Source organism: Pongo abelii, chromosome 14 (genome assembly GCF_028885655.2).
Source record: "Pongo abelii isolate AG06213 chromosome 14, NHGRI_mPonAbe1-v2.0_pri, whole genome shotgun sequence".
Taxonomy (NCBI): domain Eukaryota; kingdom Metazoa; phylum Chordata; class Mammalia; order Primates; family Hominidae; genus Pongo; species Pongo abelii.
Window position 1 is genome coordinate 62,908,696 of NC_071999.2, and position 21,830 is coordinate 62,930,525.

The window sequence follows — 21,830 nt, forward strand, 5'->3', positions numbered from 1 at the left end:
CAGAATTTCAAGACGAACATAATAACAAGGTAATTTATAGATTATTCTTTTTCCCTAAACAAACATTCAGTATATTCTGTATTCTCTTTACTCTGTTAAATATTACAATAGTCGTCATTTAAACATGTGCGTGAGGCAGACTTATTTTCAGGTGTTTCCATCTGTTGTGAGGGTATACTTTAAAAATAGGACAGAAACACACACAAATTAAACACAAAGCCAGGGGAAAAAGAAAAGAATGAAAGAAAATCCCCAGGGCAACAGTTAGAAAAAAACCATTTGAGCTGCCTGTTATTAATTGTTCAACCTGTTTTACCTTGGAATCCTACATAATTATTTTCCAGGGGAGGGGCAAACAACAGATGTTGAATAAAGGTTGAATCTCAGAAAATGAGACTATTTTAAGAATAAAGTTACTCTTGCTCACCAACAGGCATTTTTTTTTTTGGCAAGACTTTTAGGCAGCAATTGATTTCTAATATTCACTGTGCATTTCAATAATGCAAAACAAAATATTCTTTTTTTATTTGTTTTAGTCTAAGAAGTAGATCAAATATACATGTACATAATATATCTAAGTTAGAGGCTTATAAAAAGCAAAACAAAAACAAAAGCAAGAATATACCACAGCATTTTCTTAATTTTGTATTACATACAATTTTCATGTTAGGTAAAAAAAAATAGAAGATGTTACAGAAATATATATATATGTATAAGATATATATATATTTCTCATTGCTAAAGTCAGTACATTCTTAAATTAGGTGACTGAGTAAAGGGCTAAATTACAAATAGTGTCTTGTTTCAAGTTCCAGACAGCATATATTGTATAACTAACATTAAGATGCAGTACACATTTTTATTAAAACCTTGGTAACTAGGGATATTATAGAAGAGTTTGTGATTTTGATTTTTGGGGCCTGCTTGTTCACATCTTCTATCCACTATTGCAGAAAATTATTTTATTTAAGATTAATGAATGCATCATCATCATGAGTGTATTTCTTTCATGGACCTAGGAATACATCTGGTTACTTTGCACTGTTTTCATCTCATCTAAACTTAAATACCCCCAGAAAAGTAATTTTCTTCCACTAAGACTAAGTCTTATGTAGCTGGGGAAATACCAATGACCGTATCTTTTAGATATTGATCATTCTAAAGAATTTTAATATAAAAGTTAAAATCAATAGAGAAGGATTCATAATTCAGTTGGCCCTTTTTCCTACTTGTTTTTTTCTATTTGTTAACTAAAAATATTTTATTTTTCAAGCATTCCCGACTTTGCTTTCCTTTGCTATCCTCACCCTACACACCATCACAAGTAGACTTCAGTCTGTTGATCTGCTTCCTCCAGGTGAGCAATTTCTTCATCTGCTAGCTTTCTTCTCTGTGATCCAAATTTTACTTGTTAGATGATAGCACTCATAAAACTATACATTTGCAAGGCAGAACATGTGGACTTTATTTCTTTAAAGGAAAATAGCATAGTAAGTGAGTAATTTTCTTTATTGTTTCTGCATTAATGCTCTTAGTATTTCAGGAAAAGCTGTATAGTGTTAACGGTTGAAACAAGAATCTAGTCTTACACCAGGTTTTTAATATTTGTTATTCTTAAGTGAGTTTAAGTGGGCCAAATCTTAATTATTTCATAATTTGAAAATTCTACCACTTATATTAATTTCGCTTAGGAAATAGTGTAGAATAAACTGATGGAATGGAAAGTGGGCTATACAGGAAAGAAAGACTTGATTATTTTCTTTTGGTGTAAGTTGTTGGTGTAGATGTAATCTGCTTCACTGTTGCCCCCTGAAGAACTGTGTTTCACCCGAGAAACTGACTCCCCAAATTCCTCTTTCCTTTTGGACTCAATTACACATCATATTAGCTAAGTGTTACTTTGTGAAGATACATTAAAGGCTTCTTTACACAATACTTTTAAAAACCTTTACATAGCAGCCCCATATAGTTTCCTAAAGGCAAGGCAGAACCAAAAGTATATAAATTATAATGGCTAATGAAGCTAAATATTTAAATCCCTGGAACTCCATAAATTATGCAATATATTTCAGTCTCTAAGTATGCTCTAGATGTGATTCAGATAATCTTGGAAAACACATTAACATTTGAAACAACTGGAAAAATTAAATAAAAAAAAACAGGAAAAACTATTCCTATCTCAGGTGAAATTTTAGCTCAACATATTATACTATTCTACATCTGGATATCATCCAAGTCTCTGAATCATTTGAATGCTTTTGAGAGATTTGATTGGTTTCTGCATAGTTTAATCACTACATAAGAAAAACACTTGCTACTGGAGAAAATGATTATATCAGGTTGTTGCTGTGCTTGAAAAACATACATGTATATTATAGTAATCTAAGAATAGCAATTTTTCTTGCTTTATTCATGCCAGAGAAAGAGACAAGGTTGCTTTATTTCTTGTACGGAAATGAATGGAAACTGGAGGAAAAATAGAACAGCTTTAAACAGACAAGGTTATAGTTGGGAAAGTTATACCTGTCCCTCATTTGGGGATAATATGGTGAGAAGTTTGAAACACAAGCGTGTGCGTGTGCATGTGCGTGCACACACACACACATATAAGGTCTATATAAAGTCTTCCTTGTTACCCTTGAATAGCTGTGATTTCACATTGATTAAATTTTAACTAGTTGGGAAAAGAGTTATATTTTTTTCATTCAGCAAAAATTAAATTCAAGGGTATCATTTACACCAATAAATCATTTTGGATTTTAGAGTGTAAATTTGTATACATTATTTCATGTGTTCCTAAATATATTTCTGTCTTGATCTCACATCCATTTCCTGCTCAAATGTATGTGAATGCTCACTGGTGCATACATGCACCGGCACATGTACACCTGTGCAGAGCCATGGCCATTTACCAACAAGAAACACAGAGCTAGTGTTGTGATTGAGCACCAGGAAAACTGGAAACTGTTGTTAGGTAAATTAAGCCTCATTTTGTGTCCACTAAGTGGTTCTCAGAGATTGTTGTCTTTAGGCAAGGCTCCTTCTATTCATTTCCATCTGGTATATGAATGTAATTTTTTAATCATGTGTATGAAGGATGCATGCATAACTATATGCACATTTGCTTTTTAGCTGTATTCCTTGGGTGATAATTATGTGACAAATTTGAAGTTATCATTTTAAATTTACATTTTCTCAAAGTATCAAGATAATCAAGATAGCAAATCTTGCAAATATTTTCTATTAATATATACTATAAAACTCTTCAATTTAGAATACGATTTTTGAGGCTACTGAATGTAATTTAGCATATATATTTTTGGTTATTATAAAATTACTATAATATAATCATTTTGTCTTTATGTTATAAAATAATCAGAAAAATAATATTTTTATTTTGTTTAAATTATCTCCCAAATAGTTCATATAGATATAATCTTTGTGTTTTATATGTAGTAAATACATCAATGAGTTATGTATCTTAGGATGTGTACTTTTTAATAAATTCTTAATCTAACAATGCATTATTTATACTTGGGATTTTATGCAAAATTATGTGCAGATATATTTACTTTTAGTAATAAAACAACTATACTCAATAAGGAAAAAAGCCTAGATAGAAAGTTTCTTTTTACTAAGTACTGCTAACCTAATGATTTCTCCATTTTGTAATAATAGCAGGTAGGTTTCCTTTGTGACCATAAATACTTTTATCATTTAAAGAATGAGCTTTAAAATGAATATATTACTGGAAATTTGTCAAATCAAATAGTTTAATTGTAGTTCACTTATGGGTAGACCTTGGATTTTAATACTGGGTAACTTTAGCTCAAGTCAAAAACTCATCTGGAGCTTAAAAATGTACACATTCACGGTTAGAGTGAAACTTACTTAAATTCAAGCATTTTTCTCCTTTGAACAGAGACTTTGTGATCCCAATTATGTGTCCAATAGAAGTGTCCACATTCTCTGATTGACTTATGAATTATATTTCTAAAGGAATTTTAGGGTCCAGTTAGAAGATTACTGCTTTTTTCCTAGGCATTATAAAGAAATTTGCTGTGAAAGCAAATGTAAAAATCTGACTTGCTAGAATTTAAATTTTTTTTTTTAATAATAGAGTTGCCTAAAAAATTTATTTTGGCCAGATTATGGAGGTCTTAGCACACCAAACTGAATAATTCATCATACATCCATTTTTGATAATGAATATGAAAATTGTTAAATGGCTCCTTGAAAATACCTTTGGTAGCAACAAAAAAAATCACTTATTTCTAAGATTGAATGAAAAGATTATTAATAAGAAAAACTCAAATATAGCATGTTTGAATTAAGAAAGACTGTCTTAATTAGTTCTTCTGTTATATTAATATGAATTCCTTTTTAGATTGGATTCAGATTAAAAGTCTGAAAATAAAATAATTGCTTATATATTTGTATTTATTTTCTTGTTAATATTACCCTTTGGGAATGCACTTCACTCTTACTGTCTGTTCTTTGCTCTGGGTATGGCTGATTATCAATGGAATCGCAGAAAATACTCTCCAAGATAAGAAAGTATTTAAAACATCACTGTTAGACACCTTTTTATCTCCATACTGCATGATGCATGGTAACATTTTCTTTAAAAACACATTTTTATCTTTACGGTGATTTAGAAATAGCCCTCTCCAGTAGCTTTTTTGCCCCTCAGTTTGATTACATAGCAGGATAATCTAAAGAGCCACATCTCCTCTCTGTTAATATGTAAATTTCCTGACCTCTTTTACCAATTTCTCCAATGCTTCAGTGTGTTTTAATGATTACAAAACATTAAAGCTGTTACTAGAAAAATGGCTTGTCATTGCCAGTAAAACCTATTACAAGAAACATTTCTGTATATTTACTTTAGAACATGGATATTGAGTGCATTGATTTTACTTAAAGTTTTATTCTTGGGATGAACCAATTGTAGAGGATAAAACACATCAGCTTCCAATAAATTTATAGCACAGTTACAGGTAATAAGAACAGAATGGCTTTAGAGAGATAATTCCAAGAACAGCCTTTATTTGAAATGGCAGTTATCATTCCTTTCCTACCCTTTATAGGTATTTTTGACTATTTAAAATAATAGTAGCCATAAGATTCATGGTTTCAGCAGCTTAGTGGTAGGGGTATTGCTTGAGTAAGATCAAGGCCAAATTGTTTAGGTCCAAATGCCTGTATTTTATTCTAAAGTTACCTTTGGAAAATATCATTTTAATTGTCCTCTTAGAAAGATTCCACTTCATAGGAGACATTTGTATGTATTTATTAAAGTACATATTTATTATTATTTTTCTGTGTGTGTGCATGCGTGCACATATACGCATATGCATGAACATATTGAGGGCATTTAGCTTTAGTTTTTACATTTTTGTTATATAAGTACTTTTTGCAGAATCATTTATGGAGTAGTATAGTTTCATACATATTTCTCACTCATTTGAATCTTTAAAAAAACCTTTTGTATTACTTCTTTCTTCAAAAATATAGTACTTTTTGAAAATACTTGTCTGAGCAAGACACTGATCTGTTCATCTACACATGCCCATCTAATTTAGGTTAACAAAGGAAACTTTAGACCTATCCCAAGTAGAAATCTGTGAGTTTAATAAATAGCTTCTGGAAACTAGAATGTCATTAAAAATATTAAAATATTAAAAACATTCTTTAAAAATCTATCTTCTGGGACTCCCATATCCTATTGGCGGAGGTTAATTGCTAAATAATAAGCCAGAGAAGATGAACTGCATCTGAATTAACTGTTTTCTGAGAGTGCTAAAACTGACACCTGATTCTGTTTGCTTGTTTCTAGCAATTGAAAACAAGAGCTGCTAGAAACAAGATGAACAACAGGATTTAAACTGGTAAATAGATATACATCCCAATAGCAATCAGATAGCAGGCAGAGAGAAAACACTAATAAGACTCTCTTGCTTGCTTCTTACAACGAGTTTGGCTTAATAGGCATGTTTTCATTGACCTTCCTTACAGGATTACCACTTTGCTAGGAGGATGACTTGAATCTTAGATGTATTCATCCATGTCATCAAAAATGGTGTCATTATCAGAGATGGGGTTAGCTTACAGAGGCAATAAAAGCATAAGGAAAACATCCTCTCTAAAGATGAAGAATAGTAGAATACTTAAACAGTCTTGGGTCTGAAATTCACACTATTATTTAAGTTGCTAAAATTTTACATTTGTCCTTGTAAACCAAACAGCTTCTGCTAACTACTGCATGCCAGAGCATAGGTTTCTCACTGCATATAAATCAGGTTCTTTCGGAAATTGCATTAACTCTTTCAAGACTCTAAAATTACAAAGTCTTATTAATTAATTCACATGTTGATGATAGCTGTTGGCTAAAGTGTAAGATACAGAGACAGCTCACTTAAAAGAGAAAAGTGTCTCATTCGACACAGCAATGCAGTAGAAGAAAAAAACAAAAGAGAAACATAGCAGAGAAGAAAGAAACCTATAGGTGCTGAGGTGTAGTTTTCAGGATACTGTTTTCCATAATTTAAAATTATAAAGAGGTGATTATTTAAATATAGGCTTTGATTTCAATAACAGTGTCACTGGTTTCAAAAATTTCCTAAGGGGAAATTATTCTGACCTCCAAGTTCGAGTAGAATATATGTCAGGCAGGATTTATTTATCTCATAATTTAAAATGGTATTTTCAATAATAAATAGATAACTTTATTTTTTTATTTTTTTTTGTTATATATGTAAACGAGTTTTATTGGATATCTAGGAGTATAATTTTGAAGTCATATGATAATAAATAGATAACTTTATATTTTCTATATAAACATTGTTTGTAACAGACATCTGATATTACTGTAAACAATGCGTATCTCACAGCAATAGACAGCTATTATGTACAACTTCATTTGGTCCTGGGATCATTCTGAAAACTGACATTATAGTCTCACAAATGAATGGTACTGAAATGAGTAATTCATAAAGTATGTAGTTGTTCCCATTACAGGTTACCCATAGTATTTGATAACTTTAATTTAATGATCCTTTCCATCATTTAAAGCATTCTGTTCAAATTCAGAAGTGTACATTGAGTGTGTCATATATTCAAGGAATGGAATGCTGAAGAATATACTGTAGTATCTTGATTTCAAAGGACTTTAGGGTCTCCAGGTAGACAGATAAAAAATAATAAGGAATGCAGAGTAATGCTGTAATATATAATTCAATGGGAAAATTGTTACATTATCTTCAAACAAAATATAAATGCTTATTTAGGAAAAAATTGGAATTTTTTGAAATTTATTGTTCTTTAGTGTATCAAAAACCTTTTCAATGGTGTATCACATATGAAAAGTGTTCTGAGATTCAACATCCATCTTACTCTTTGTTGTTGTCTTTGCTTTGTTGATATATTTTTTACCTCTCTTTTGAATACCTAGCAAATCTCTTTTGTTCCAGACTCTCCATTTTCTGATCTTCTAAAATAATCCTTTAATATTTCAAATATTTTATCATATGAAATGTTATGTTTGGTTAATGATAATAGAAAATTAGAGGAAGAGAGAAGAAAGATAAAGTAGATGTAGGAAAAAGAAATATTTTTCTAATGAAGAATTTAAAAATGCAAGATTTATGCTGGTAACATAAAATACCAGTTTAAATGCACATTAAGACTTTCTTTAGAAGAAGCAGGATGATATGAAAGCTGAAAGCTGAGTCTGGGGGCTGGAATGCCTATTCCAGTGAATCATTCAGGTCTTGTTGTGTCTATTGGAGATACTCTGGCTTGAGCCAAAAACTCTAGATATCCCTTTTTAGAAATAATGCTGATTTGGATTCTATTTACCTTATAGCTCATCCCAATTCTATAGTTTCATAAATGGTGTCTGATGACTTTCCAATCAACCACCGAAATAATTCAAGAATCTTTGAGACATATGATACACTGCTCAAATACTTATACTAGTGCTTCACTGCCTGCTGTATTAAATGTGCTCTTTTACTTAGAACTTTTCCATTCTTTTTTCAGATCCTAGCAAATTTTCTCTACATTGCTATGTCAAGCCTTGCCATTGCAGCTTAAGTCCTTTGACCTATAAAGCTGGTCTCTTACTGCCCTGTGACGTGCACATTCCCATGTGAGGTGTGTTTCTTTTCTTAATCCTTTACCTGGAGCGCCCTCTCTCTGCTCTCCACTCTCTGTTGAAACCCTGATCAGCCTTTGAATCACAGATCATGCACCAACTCTTGCATAAAGCCTTTCACAATATTACAACCTACGCTTTTCTCTGTATTTCTGCTACTTGACGATCATATGACATAGTTCAAAATGTAATTGATCATGAATTATTTCCCATATGCTAGTTTCACTCTACTTTTTAGTTTCCAATCAAAGTTTAAACTCATCAGTAAAGAGATATAGTCTTACAAACTTCAGAACTTTAAAAGTAGATAGACCTAGGTTTATTTACCACAGACCTGTATGCAACAAAACACTTATTCTACAACATTCTATCCAAGATACCCCTCCTTGAAAACTTTCAATTCCTAGGCAAGGTGTGGGGAGGTGTGTAATGCATTTTTACCTTATAAATTATTGTGTGTAACTTCTTTAAAGTAATTGCTGAACTACACTCATCTAATGTGCCCACAAAATGTGAGCTGTCTTTATGCTGCTGGGACGTTTGAATTGTATTGTTTTCCCTTGAAAGTCTCCGTAAGCATACTTTTCTCAAAGTGAATATAAATCTTGTTCTAGTGGTATAGTATTGAGCTTCAGCCAGTTCTCTTCAGGGTACCTGTTAGGAAAAAGATGGTTCCATTTAGCTGTGCCTTTACTTCCAAGCATCTGCTGCTGCCCCAGGTGATGGCTGTACCTACAGAAGGGAATTCAGGGAAGGGGCAGATTAAATTTTCGATGTTAATCTCAGTGGCATGCCATGGGACACAAGTGATATTTGTGCCATAAATTCCCAATGCATGGTTTAGATTCTCGTTGTTTTGTAGTCCTAGCACTTCCGTATCAAATACTGTTTTGCATTTATTCCTTATCATAAATTTCATTTCAATTTGTCTTAAGTTCTGTTCACCTTAGAGCACTATCTATGTGTGGTCAATATATACGCCAGAAAATTCCACTCCGGTAAACATTTTACTATGTCCAAAGGGTCACAAACACTTAAAACATTTCCTGAAGGTGTGCAGATGCATTGAACAGTAAGTGCAAATGCTCCAAACAGCTCCAAATACCCAGCTGTGATTGGATTCACTTGCTTATGATATAGGACAGTGATTTCTGGTGTCTGAATGCAGCCGTGGCAATACATTCAAAAGCATTGTGCGATGCAGGTGCACGCTAGAGGATTGGTACTTCAAACCTGCCGTGGTTTGACTATTTGATAGTATTATAACAACTTCCTCTTCAAAATGTGCTCTCTGCTATCAAAAGCAGATAGAATGGCACTTCACAAAGTAAAATCTGGAAGCCAGATTAGCAGTATATACTCCTCAAAATGTATACATTTTTTTCTCATAGTATTTTTATTACTTGAGCGTATTTTAAATTTATAATTCTTTATGGGGCTGATTTTTTAAAAAATAATTTTATTTCCTCGGGTCTTATGTCTATTTTTTCCTCATTATATCACTGCCAACATGTTAATAGGCAGCCTCATGAAATAAGCATATTATAACAAGATATATTTTCCTCATTATATTAAAAAATAAAAGCAGCAAAAGACATTCCATATCTGTGTATCTGTATATTAGTTACTTGATTAAGAAACAACATGTATCCCTGTGCACAAGTGAGACACATGGGAAATACAATGCTATAGAAGAAGAATAGCTTAGCTAAGCAAGGGATGGATTCTCCGATTAACATTTTTTCTTACACAACCCTGTTCTTCCCTGCATAAAGGATAAAACAAGCTTATTAAAAATGGTGTTAAAATAAAACTTGGAAGTAGGAAAAAATTCCAGGAAATTTGTAATATTAGAATACCCATTTAAAAATCTGACACAGGAGAAAATAATTTTGAGACAACTTACTTATCCAGAACTGTCTCTAGAAATAATATTGAAAGCAAAATTTTTACTCCTTTTAGTCAGATAGTGAGAACAGAATATTCATTTGTAACAATACACAAGTAAATGGGACATAGAAGTCATAAGTGGAAATAATAATGTGTATGAATATAGATTGTTAAGGTACCATTTATATGGAATGACTCACTCTATCATTATAACAAGTGTAAAGGTTTTATAGGATCAGAAAAGAAAGTAAGTGAATAATAATCAACATAGCCAAAAAAAGAAAGAACTGTGTATGTTAGAAAAGTGTCAGTTCACAGGATGTTGTAAATTATGTCAACTCACTGAAAGAAAAATCAATTTTATTAGAGGCATGTTGGACCATTTTCTGATGAGATTTCTATTTTAGCATTGATGTTTTTTCTATGTTAGAATATATTGGGATAAATTGCAATTTGTTGTGGTCATAGAAAAATGTGTGCACATGCATGTGTGTGTAATTGTGTGTATGTGCTGAAGAAAGAAAAAGGCCATAAAATCAAGCTGTTGTTATACCATTAAAGCCTCTTAACAGAAAACTATTACTGAGCATGAACTGCCAGCCAAAGGTCTTGGCTTGGCTTGGTTTGCAGACAGATAAAGAATTTGTGATGGGTACTTAGCTTAGATTCTGTAGAATTAATCTACAGAACACTTGTGCAGAACATAAATAGAGACGAGTGCTTGCTGTCTGATTTTGAAGACAGCTAATTAGATACTATGAAAGCTTACATTGGTGAAAGAAGGTAAATTAGAAACAAAAAAAGAATAATGGGAACAAATAAAAACTGGACTTCCATTTATAGAGTTGTCTACTTGGAAACAACTCTAATATTAAGATGTTGTTAGAAATGATACCAACTACCACAGTAATAGAAGAACACGATTTCTATTTACATCTGTTTACAAAACAGAAATAAGACCATTTGGTTGACAATCATAAAGCACAGATAACTTTCTGAAATATCCTTTTCTCCTGGCCACAACAATTTAGACTGTCTTTATTGATGCCATGATTTGTGGATTTTGGTTTTTAAGTGTCTACAACACAGACATTTAACTCATCATTATAGAAAAGAAAATCAGAGGCAAATACTGGATGCACATTGGAAACTCCTGTGCTGCAAACTATATGCACGTTTTCAGGTGTACAAATATGTAAGTTCCCAAAGCACCCAGTACGTCTGAAACTCAGGGGAGGAAATCCTTTTATGCTCTCTAAAATTTCCCTAAGTGGTCACAAATTACTTTTGTAGTGCTTTGAAGACAGGGAAAATAAGTTTAAAATTCTGACTTGTGACAAATTTCTGCCTGAGAGCAAAACAGAATAGAATAAAGAGGTAGATTCTCTCCAAAGTAAGACTTTTTTGGCTGGTTCCTAGGCATATTTCTTGTGCTTGGACAATACAGAATCAGAACCCACAAGTGTTTTTCCCTGAACTTTCCACAATAACTATGTTCAGCTGAGGCACTTAGTCTTTGTTAATCTTTGTTGATTTTAATAACATTTTGGTTTCAACTTTCTATCTTATAAATGATAATTTTGGGCATCATCGAAATGGCTATGCACTCCTGTGATATAGTGACATTATACAATTAAAACACATTGTAAAATTAAATTATGTGACATTTGTGGGAGACTATTAAAACCCAACAATTTAAAAGCAGATAAGTGATGTTTTTATCTAAGTATTTTTTCCTCACATAGATATAATTTAGAATAATTTCACAATGGTTTAATTCCTCTGAAGTTATATTTTGTCACAAAATGATTGCCTGCCTGATATCCTTAAGATTAAGCTATTAAACTGCTTAGTGTAGGTTAAAAAAGAGAAAGAGAGAGAGCTTTCAGATATTATCAGTCAATATGAATATGCAGATTTCCGGTATCTTTATGTCCAAATCCATTTTAATTACATGAAATTCTAAAATCAGAGACAGTTAAAGTGTTGATCTAATCATAGGTTTTACACCCAGGCTTGTGGCAAAGGGGAAGATTAAAACGTTGCTTATTGGTGCTTTTAGTCTGAAAGATTTATATATATATGTACATTAATTTATATAAGCTTTGTTAATATATAAACAAATACATAAAATATTGTTATTTTATTTACAATAATAAAATATTGTCTTGTTTATGTACCCCTGATATTATGAATATAGAACTTCCTGTGATTCACCTGTATTTCTCTTACGGTAATTGCTAGTAGTTAATGTTCAGAAATGCATAGGTTATGAATTTAAGATTTTCTATTTTATTAATGAATTTTTAGTCTGTGTCTTGGAGAAAGCTAAGTTTTATCACAAACATAAAAATAAAGGTCTGTATACAACATGAATATGTGTGCATGTGTGTGTGTGTGGTTTATGGTGCAGGTAAACTGCAAGTACCACAGTCTTTTGAGTTACTTCATCTGTTTTGCAAAAATGTCATATAAATTAAGAGGCACAATTAAACTAATTAAGGTTACTGCATTTAGATACTTCCCTTTGAGGCTTGCATAACAGTCAGATGCAGCAATAGGAGTATAGAAAGTGATTCTTAATACTAAACAAGTGTTTAAAGTTATTTGATTGTCACATAATATTTCAGGGAATCATGCTTTTAAAAGATTAGACATTATAAACTAATAGTTTATAACTGTAAACACTGTAGTTTACAGTGTCTAATTTAGGCAGAACTGCCCACAGTCCCATCTTGTGTACTTTAGAATTGTTTTCTTTCTGCAATATAAACATGCTTATCTGTGAGTATCTCTCATCTGCATACTATTTAGATTTTGCCATGTTTCTTGGCAAGGGATGCATTCAGTGAAAGGGTGATCATGTTATATTGAGGAAAGTAGGAAAATAAAATAAATAATCTCTTAGTAATCCCAGATTGCACCTGAAGAAAAAAGTGCATATTTGTTCAACTATTTTTGATTTGATTTCTTCTGTTCAGGGTTTCTGGACTTGTTTTCTGGTATATATATGGAATATATGCAAATGGTGGCTATCTAAATAATTTGCTTTTTTTTTCATTTCCATAGCTTATAATTTAACATATCTATTCCAGAATCCATTCCCCTTAAAGTACAGAGAGGAGTTTCATCATCTACCTTAGAACTGTAGGGCTTAAGTAAATACTCCTCAATGTTATTTTTTATTATACACACTTAACTTATTGAGGGCACTTAAAAATGTGCAGTAGAAGGTACACATGTCAGAAATACTATGAATTTTTTGTCTTAAACAAACCCTTTCTTTGTGGCAGCTTTCCCTCCTTCTCCCTCCACACTCCATTCTCCCTTCATCTACCCCCAGCCCTTGCCTCCCTCTCATCCTCGTTTCCCTCCTTTCCTTCACTTTGTTTTGCTTCTTTCCCTTTCTACTTTCTTCCTTTTTTCCATTTGTCTATCTTTTTTCGTCCAACCAGTCATTCATTGTATATTATCTGTGTCTCTTCTTTCTGTATTTACCTATTCATCCATTTATGTTTTTTCTTTTTTTCTTTTATTATTATTATTATTATTATTATTATTATTATTATACTTTAGGCTTTATGGTACATGTGCGCAAAGTGCAGGTAAGTTACATATGTATACATGTGCCATGCTGGTGCGCTGCACCCACCAACTTGTCATCTAGCATTAGGTATATCTCCCAATGCTATCCCTCCCCACTCCCCCCCATTCAAAAATGATTTCCCTCTCTCACAAATTCTAACTTGACCCTTGACAGTTAGAGTTCACTTTGTGCTCATGGTTTCTGCTGTTTGTACAAAAGTGTCCATTCAATTTTCTTCACTGCCTGTGAACTGCTGCCATCAAAATTATAGTCTAATCACAAGGTGAACAGCTTGTAATGTATCATAATCAATACTCAAAATTTGCTCCCCACGATGTGACATAAAGGAGTTAAGTAAAATGCTGCAGATTTTCAGTAGTGACAAGCAAACAATCATTTTATGTTGGTGGTTTCAAACTCAAGGTCGATTTACACTTTCATACCTCTGCATTATTCTTTCTTTTTCTGTCTCTTAAATTCATATTGAATTCATTCAGTGTTAGCTATCCAAATAGCTGCAATGAAAGGCCAGTCAATATGAAACATGAAACTACATTAGCATATTTCAAAGACAGTGTATGAGTTATAAACGAATTTTTTAAAAAATTCATGATGCTAGAAGATACAAAAGTATTACTGAGTGAAATAGATTGTAAAGTCTTCTACTTTTCCTTCTTTCTGAAAGATATAATTTGTTGAAAGTTATCTATTTGTTGAAATGATATTATTTTTCTAACATTTAATGACAGATATAAATAAAGGTAATATTTATGATTCCCATTTAGAGTAGGTAAAGGAAACAAATGACTGATACCTGATATTGAACCTTTCTTTTTGCTTTTCTATATATTTATTTACTTATTTATTTTGAGACAGGGTTTAACTCTGTCCCTCAGGCTGCAGTGAAATGGCATGATTATAGCCTACTGCAGCCTTGACCTCCTGGGCTCAAGCCATCTTCCTGCCTCAGCCTCCGAAGTAGCTGGGACGGGAAGCATGCACTACCTCACCTGGCTAATTTAATTTTTTTATTTTTGTAGAGGGGTGTCTTGCTATGTTGCCCAGGCTAGTCTCAAACTCCTGGGCTCAAGCAATCCTCCTTCCTCAGACTCCCAAAGTGCTAGGATTACAGGCATAAGTCACTATGCCTGGCCAATATTGAACTTCTGATACCCCCTTTTTAAAAATTTCAGTTCTAATTTAAATACATAAATAGAGGCTTCTGAAAAAAAATTAATGCCTAGTTCCTGCTGTTCTTCATGTCTGTCTAAGAGTCTTTCAATTTGTAGATAGTATTTGCATCTGTGGATGCACTGTGAGACTGCTTTTCAGCATTCTTTCCTGCATAATAAATTTAACAGTGAATATTTAATTTACTCATAAGAAAACAGTTCTTTTAAAAAATGACAAAATTAAAATAGAAGAAAGATACCTAATTTTTTTTGATGTTTCACAGGTGTGAATAAATAACCTAGTATCTTTGTTCTGTCAAGACACCATTTTGATTTCTTCCTAAAAAATTTCAATCTCTTAAGAAATTGTTTTATCTTAAAACCTTTTGAGATAAAACAGATTGTGGGCTTTTTAATGTAAATAATATTTACATGCTTTAAGTATAAATTTAGGTTTCATATATAACTTTGAGAAGTGATATACAAATTTATCAATGCTATTACATTTGCTGCTATTTTAAGTATATCTTTCATGTGGACATGCTTTTCTTGCACAGGACACTCTAAATATGTAGGGATCATCTAGCATCAATTAAATGGCAAATCCCAAGGGCACCTAAAAGTGTAGGGACTTCTATTCCCATTACATAAAGGTATATTGTAAATATCCTCTCCTAAAAGTAAAAGTCTCTGATTTAGAAATAGTCATTAACCACAATGGGCACAGTCATTTATAGAAGAAAGAGACAACCGGGAAGATGTAGCTCAAAGTTATGGTTTAAAATATTGGGGTCAATGGAAGTATGCAGCTGTTCTATAATTAAGGATTTTTTTTCATATTCCACGTTCAGCATCTGTGAAATAGAGATCATTAAAAGAATGCTTTATTTAGAGTCTCTATTGGCAAAGGAAAAAAGTAAAAATTCCCACAGAAAGCATTATTATTTAAAATGGGAAATCATGATTTGTCATTCATTCTGAACTGTATCTGTTGAGTAAATGCATTTTCACCTACTTACACCCAAAACAAAAAGCTGAACAGAAAACTGATTACATGATCCATACACCTATCTAATAAAATAGGGATGTGCACTTTTTGACAAGCTTATTCATAATACGTTCTGATAAAAATTCCATTTGCCACTCTCAGTAGGAAAAATAAGCATTTAAAGGGAACCTTTTATTTCATGACTGTCATCCAAATAACAATTACAAGCAAAATAGTGATAAAACATTTTTTAAAGAGCAGCTTAGAACTTGTTATGGAAGTTTGCAATCCAGTTTTTGCCCTGTTATTTGATTTGAAAAAAATAATGCTGATAATCTTTTTTGAAGTTCACTGTTTCTAGGATGAGTTATACAGAACAAAGACTAACTGATATTCCCACGAGTTTAGTTTATGGTGATGCTCTATTCTACTGAGAATGATTCTCCAATGGCCACCTCTTACTTCTTCCCAGGCTATGGGAATTTGTTAATATCTAGAGAATAGACTTAAATTAAACCATTGTCTCAACCAGCAGGTTTATGCAACCATCCTGAAATGTTTTAATTATTGTTTTCTTTTCCTTTTTAATTAAGAGACCAGAGGTCAAGCAAGCCCATTGAGAGTTGATCACAGCCTCTGTAGAAATTTAAAGAAAACTCTAATGATTGGATTTGCTGTTTTCTCTTTTGTTTTGCAGAACCAGAAGAGTGTGTTAATTGCACAGATGAATGCCGAGTGCTTGGTCATTCTGACAGGTGCTGGATGCCACAGTTCCCTGCAGCCAATCAAGCTGAAAATGCAGATTACCGCACAAATCTCTTTGTACCTACAGTTGAAGCTAATGTTGAGACTGAGACTTACGAAACTGTGAATCCCACTGGGAAAAAGACTTTTTGTACATTTGGAAAAGACAAGCGAGAGCACACTATTCTCATTGCCAACGTTAAACCTTATTTAAAAGCCAAACGTGCCCTGAGCCCTCTCCTCCAAGAGGTTCCCTCAGCATCAAGCAGCCCAACCAAGGCATGCATCGAGCCTTGCACCTCAACAAAAGGCTCCCTAGATGGCTGTGAAGCAAAACCAGGAGCCCTGGCTGAAGCAAGCAGTCAGTACTTGCCCACTGACAGTCAATATCTGTCACCTAGTAAGCAACCAAGAGACCCTGCCTTCATGGCTTCCGATCAGATGGCAAGGGTCTTTGCGGATGTGCATTCCAGAGCCAGCCGGGATTCCAGTGAGATGGGTGCTGTTCTTGAGCAGCTTGACCACCCCAACAGGGATCTGGGCAGAGAGTCCGTGGATGCAGAGGAAGTTGTGAGAGAAATTGATAAGCTTTTGCAAGACTGCCGGGGAAACGACCCTGTGGCTGTGAGAAAGTGAAAAAAGAAAAAAAAAAGGCATTGGCATTTTCTTGTCTCTTCTGTTGATTTAAAAATGATCCCTCCTGGTGATAACCCATTTTACAGGGATGAAGAAAGACCAATGCTGCTTTAAGGCTTTTAGTGAACATCTGAAGTGCCCACAAGTATGTTCTTTCCACTGCTGATTTCTTTTTCAGAGATAACAATGGTTTCGTTTTGACCAAACTTGTATTAGGACAGAATTAATGATGCTTAAAGAGAAAAGAAAAAAAAAGAGAGAAGAAAAAGGAGAGACAAAAAAGGAGGATGAGGAGAAGAATTACCTTTTGACAATCTGTTAGGAAGGTATGCAGTGTGAGAATTGAAGTATTTCTGATCACTCTCAGACTGTCCTCCGTGATTTATGCTGACTTAACTGTTTACCTATAAACCCCATACAAAGCAGGGTCATAACTTGTGATCTGTGGTGGATTTCTAGCAGTCATCACAGGCTTCTACTGAAAGTCCTGAAAAGACCTTGCAGTAGTCCGAGCTACACCAAACATTAACACATATTTGTGGTAAACATTTCTGTAAAAAGTTACCTGACACACATATAAACACAAGGAACATTCCATATCATTAGTCAAAAACAAAAACGAAAACAAAAAAAAAACCTTTGGTCATTTGTAAGACATCTCATGTCGTATAAAAGTTAAATGTAAAAAGATATAGTCCATTTTGTCCTGCACACACGTAGACTAATTCACGTCATTAAAGAAGAAGAAAATTTAAAGATTTAAAATGCCTATTTAGCATTTTAGTGTCCAACAAAGATTTAAACAATGATGAGTATGGTTTAAATTTGACATAGAAAAGTTCTAAAAAATAGTTACCATTGAGTGGTAAGATTCAGAGAAAATTAACTTGATTAATATGTTTTATTCGTTTGTGGACACTAAAATAGCTCAGGAAAGTGAAAATGTCTTAGACATACACAAGTCACATGACCATTTAAATGTGCAAATGTAAGAAGATTCAATGTGTTTACATCAAATGACATATTTTTATTGATTTATTGCAGATTCAGTGCATATGAGCCAAATTGTTGAGTGTATAAGAGCTATATTGTGTATTTTATTAAATTAATATATAGTTGTGTTGCAAAAATATTTGGGCTTATATTGTAAATGGCAAGTGTTGCCTCGGTAGCTGTCGAACTCTATGAGTTTTGTTTTTTCCTGCTTCCTTTTCCCCATGGAATGTGGGAAGCAGTGCCTCAGAGCAAAGTCTCTTGTTTAATGTATAGTCTACCAAGTACTACAGTACATAATCTGTTCAAAATGTGTTTGAGGGAGCTGATGGAGCTAACTGAAAGGTCAAAAAATACATCCATCAGTCATGGTTATGTGCAAGTCCTTGTAGAAGCTTTTATTAAAGTCATGCTAAATCACAAGAATTAACATTTGTACCAATATCTGAAACTTCTTCATGTTTTTTCAATAACATACAGCTTCTGCCTATGTAGATATTATACCATCAGTTGGTTCTCAAAAGTATTTTAAGTGCTTCAGATGTGTGTTCCCATTATATTTCAAAAACATGAAAAATGCTTTAATGCATGTATGTACCAGCAGTGGTTACTTGCATTGTGTAGTGTTTTTCAAGAGGTCTGGGTCTTAACAAAATGTTTTCCTTTATCTCAGTGCTCTTCTGCCCCTTTTTGTTGGTGTCCTTTGAGAACAATACACCTTCTATTCCTTCATTTGGTTACACCTTTTCTTGTGACATTTAGTGAGTTTCAAACTTACTTCCATATGAGGCTAAGAAACCTCAAATTTCAGGAATTGGGAAAAATAAAATTAGCACTTGCAGAAGTAGCAGCAGATGGGAAAATGCCTTGATTGACATTTTCTTTCAGCATTTAAAATTTTTGGCACTTTACAGCTTCATGACAAACAGTTTTGTGCCCATACCTTAGAAAATGTGGTGCTGAGTTAAATAAAGGCTGTTTGAGCACTGGAGCAGAAAAATGCATTATTTGCAAACTGGTGGAGAATTTTGTGCCTTCTCTTCTGGCGACCAAGCCAGTGTAGAAACAGCAAAAATGTCATAAAAATTCTTATATTTAAAACAAAAACAAAAGCAAAAACAAACATTGAATTAAATTAAGTTTTGTAATTTTAAACTTTAAAAACTTCTACTGAAAATATTTCCGTCAAATGCCATCAATATTTTAGACTGTACCTCGCTTGCAAAACTGCTTTGAGAGAGAAGAGTGGACAACTCCCATCAGCCTTATTCTCTTGAGAACTATATTTTGGTTCCTAGTAACAGCCTTTCCAAAGCTCTACTCTTGGTTTTTATTACTCATAAATGTTTAAATTAGAAAAGAAGGGACCTTGTACATGTGAAACCTAATTGACTCTCTATATTTTGGACAATTTATGTATCTGAAATGTGTTGTCTCTGTTATATGATGTTATTTTTGCCAGGAGACTACAGGTTGATTTAGCTTGATAGCTGAAATTTGATGGAGAACTGATTTCCATTTAGTCTTACCAAGTGTTGCCTCTCTCTTACTAGACAGATAACCACTTAGTAAAATCTAAAGCAGTATGTAAATGAAATCAGAAAAGAGAGTAGGGTTTATTTTATAAACATTCTTAATGCTAAGTAACCAGTTGTTCAATTTATTACATGTGTCTGAGGACATTAAAACACCATAAGATTGTAATAATTGGTTGTGCCAATGTGTGAGGGATTTACCTTTAGGCTCTCTGTCGCCAGTGATTTACTAGTGTTAGCCGTTTAACACATTATCTGTATTTAGTAGTGATTATTTATTTACAAGTTGGTGGTAATTCAGCAGTCAGGACTCTAAGCTTTTATAGTTGAATTGAGAAAATCTCGCTTTTATTCATTTAGCTGGCAACTGCCTTTATTGCAGACCTCTGGTGCTTGGCTTTCAAGGAAGCCTATGAGATGCCAAAATCACACCTTTAGGGAGCAACTTGCTCTAATAGGTGATGCATGAGCAAACAGTGAGATTTGAAGGAGTTTTAGCATAATTTAGAATGTGAAAAAAATATCAATTCACGTCTTTCAAGTACTAACCCCTCAAAAAAAATCCCACACATACAAAATATGTGATGTGATACCACTTTGTCTTTTAGGTCTTTAAGTAACTGAAGTTAAGCACAGAAAAAAAAAATCATTTCAGTAAGAAACCCAAACTTCTAAAAATTGCTTACAGATGAACTAAAAAAAAAAAAAAAAAAAAAAGCAACAAAATAACCTTCTCATCTGAGTTAAAAGTAGTGAGAATCTGTTAGTTATACCTATACCAAAGTAAACATTAAAGAGACATATCATGCAATTTCAAAGAATTCTTTCATGCTATTTCTTAACCTGACATTTCTAACTTTATTGCAGGCAATATACAAAGATTTGCTCACTACTCCATAGGTTAATTGAATTCCTGGTTGAGAAACTAACTTGTTTTGTTTTCCAAAATTAGCTGAAATCTTGTAAAACATGACTTCCCTTTAAAGGATCTAGACATTGCTCAATTTAAAATATGGCACCATAAAAAAAGTCATGTAGTAATAGAGCATATGCTTTTTTAGAACCAGGTTAAAAGCTGTTTGTTATCTAATAGAGTAGAAGTTACTGAGGTCAACAGATAGACAGGTCTGGCGTAATATATGCCCAATCATAATAGTCTAATTATATTCTTTTGACAACAGACAGCATTTATCAGAGCATTAATTCAAATGAGAGTTTTGGCTATCAAGATGTGTTGATTCGAAATATGATTGAATGAGACCTGATTAAAGTCTGACTTTCCTGGCCCCAGTGTTTTGCAGGTTGGCTATTTCCATTATCAGCCCATCACTCCATAAGGTTCTTAGCTGCACCAAGTGATTGGTGAACAAGGACAACAACAAAAGCAGCATACGTTGTATGGATTTATCTTAACGCTATTGTTTAATGGCTGTGTTTAATGTGATCTATCTGGAAAATGAGGACTCCGAATAAAAAGCTATTACTAATAGTGGTGTTGCCTTCCCTTGAATTCATTAACACAGAAGGGATGTGTTACACACTGCATATCACAGGGACCCTGATCATAATTATTTTGGAAAAGCAAACTGTGGCATCACAACTCATTTTACTAGTTATCTGCTTGCCATTAAAATAAGACTTTTAAAAAAAAAATACTTGATAATATCACTAGTTTCTCAATAGAAGTGGATTAACAATCTTTCACATAGCTTAGATAAATTGGCTAGTTAAATAATTACCAAAGGGTCATAGCCTAATAATATTTGTGGTTTTTAATATTTACAATTAGTATAAAGATAATTTGGCATAAGATCTCAGAGGATTTCAGAAATGTACCTTTATAAGCTCTGTCATAATCTTACATGACTAATTAAAGCAAATAGAATAGTCCTCCCTCATCCGCAGGGGAAACGTTCTGAGACCCCTAGTAAATGCCTGAAACTCCAGATAGTACAGAATCCAATATATACAATATGGGTAAATGGTATTTTAAAGTAAACACATATTTATCTTGGCATTTTAAAATAATAAACCTCCTTTTCTCCTCATTTAACAAGCATCTATTGCATTCCTACTATGTGTTTGCCTTGGGCTATGATGCCTCAGGAGTAAACACTAAAAAGGAACG

General features: G+C 33.0%; 1 protein-coding gene across 5 annotated transcripts in view; it reads left to right on the top strand.

Moving 5' to 3' along the window:
* Nucleotides 1-21,418, top strand: part of PCDH17 (protocadherin 17) — a 99,662-nt gene extending 78,244 nt beyond the window's left edge. For 4 of the 5 annotated variants that reach the window (XM_054529080.1, XM_054529081.1, XM_054529082.1 and 1 more), the window contains one exon: nucleotides 16,492-20,431. In XM_054529080.1, the coding sequence (XP_054385055.1) occupies nucleotides 16,492-17,174 (683 nt within the window). In that variant the 3' untranslated portion in view covers nucleotides 17,175-20,431. Of the gene's footprint in view, nucleotides 1-16,491; nucleotides 20,432-20,993 lie in introns of those variants that run through there. The other variant, XR_008512702.1, reaches the window with a different exon arrangement.
* The last annotated feature ends 412 nt before the right edge of the window (nucleotides 21,419-21,830 follow it).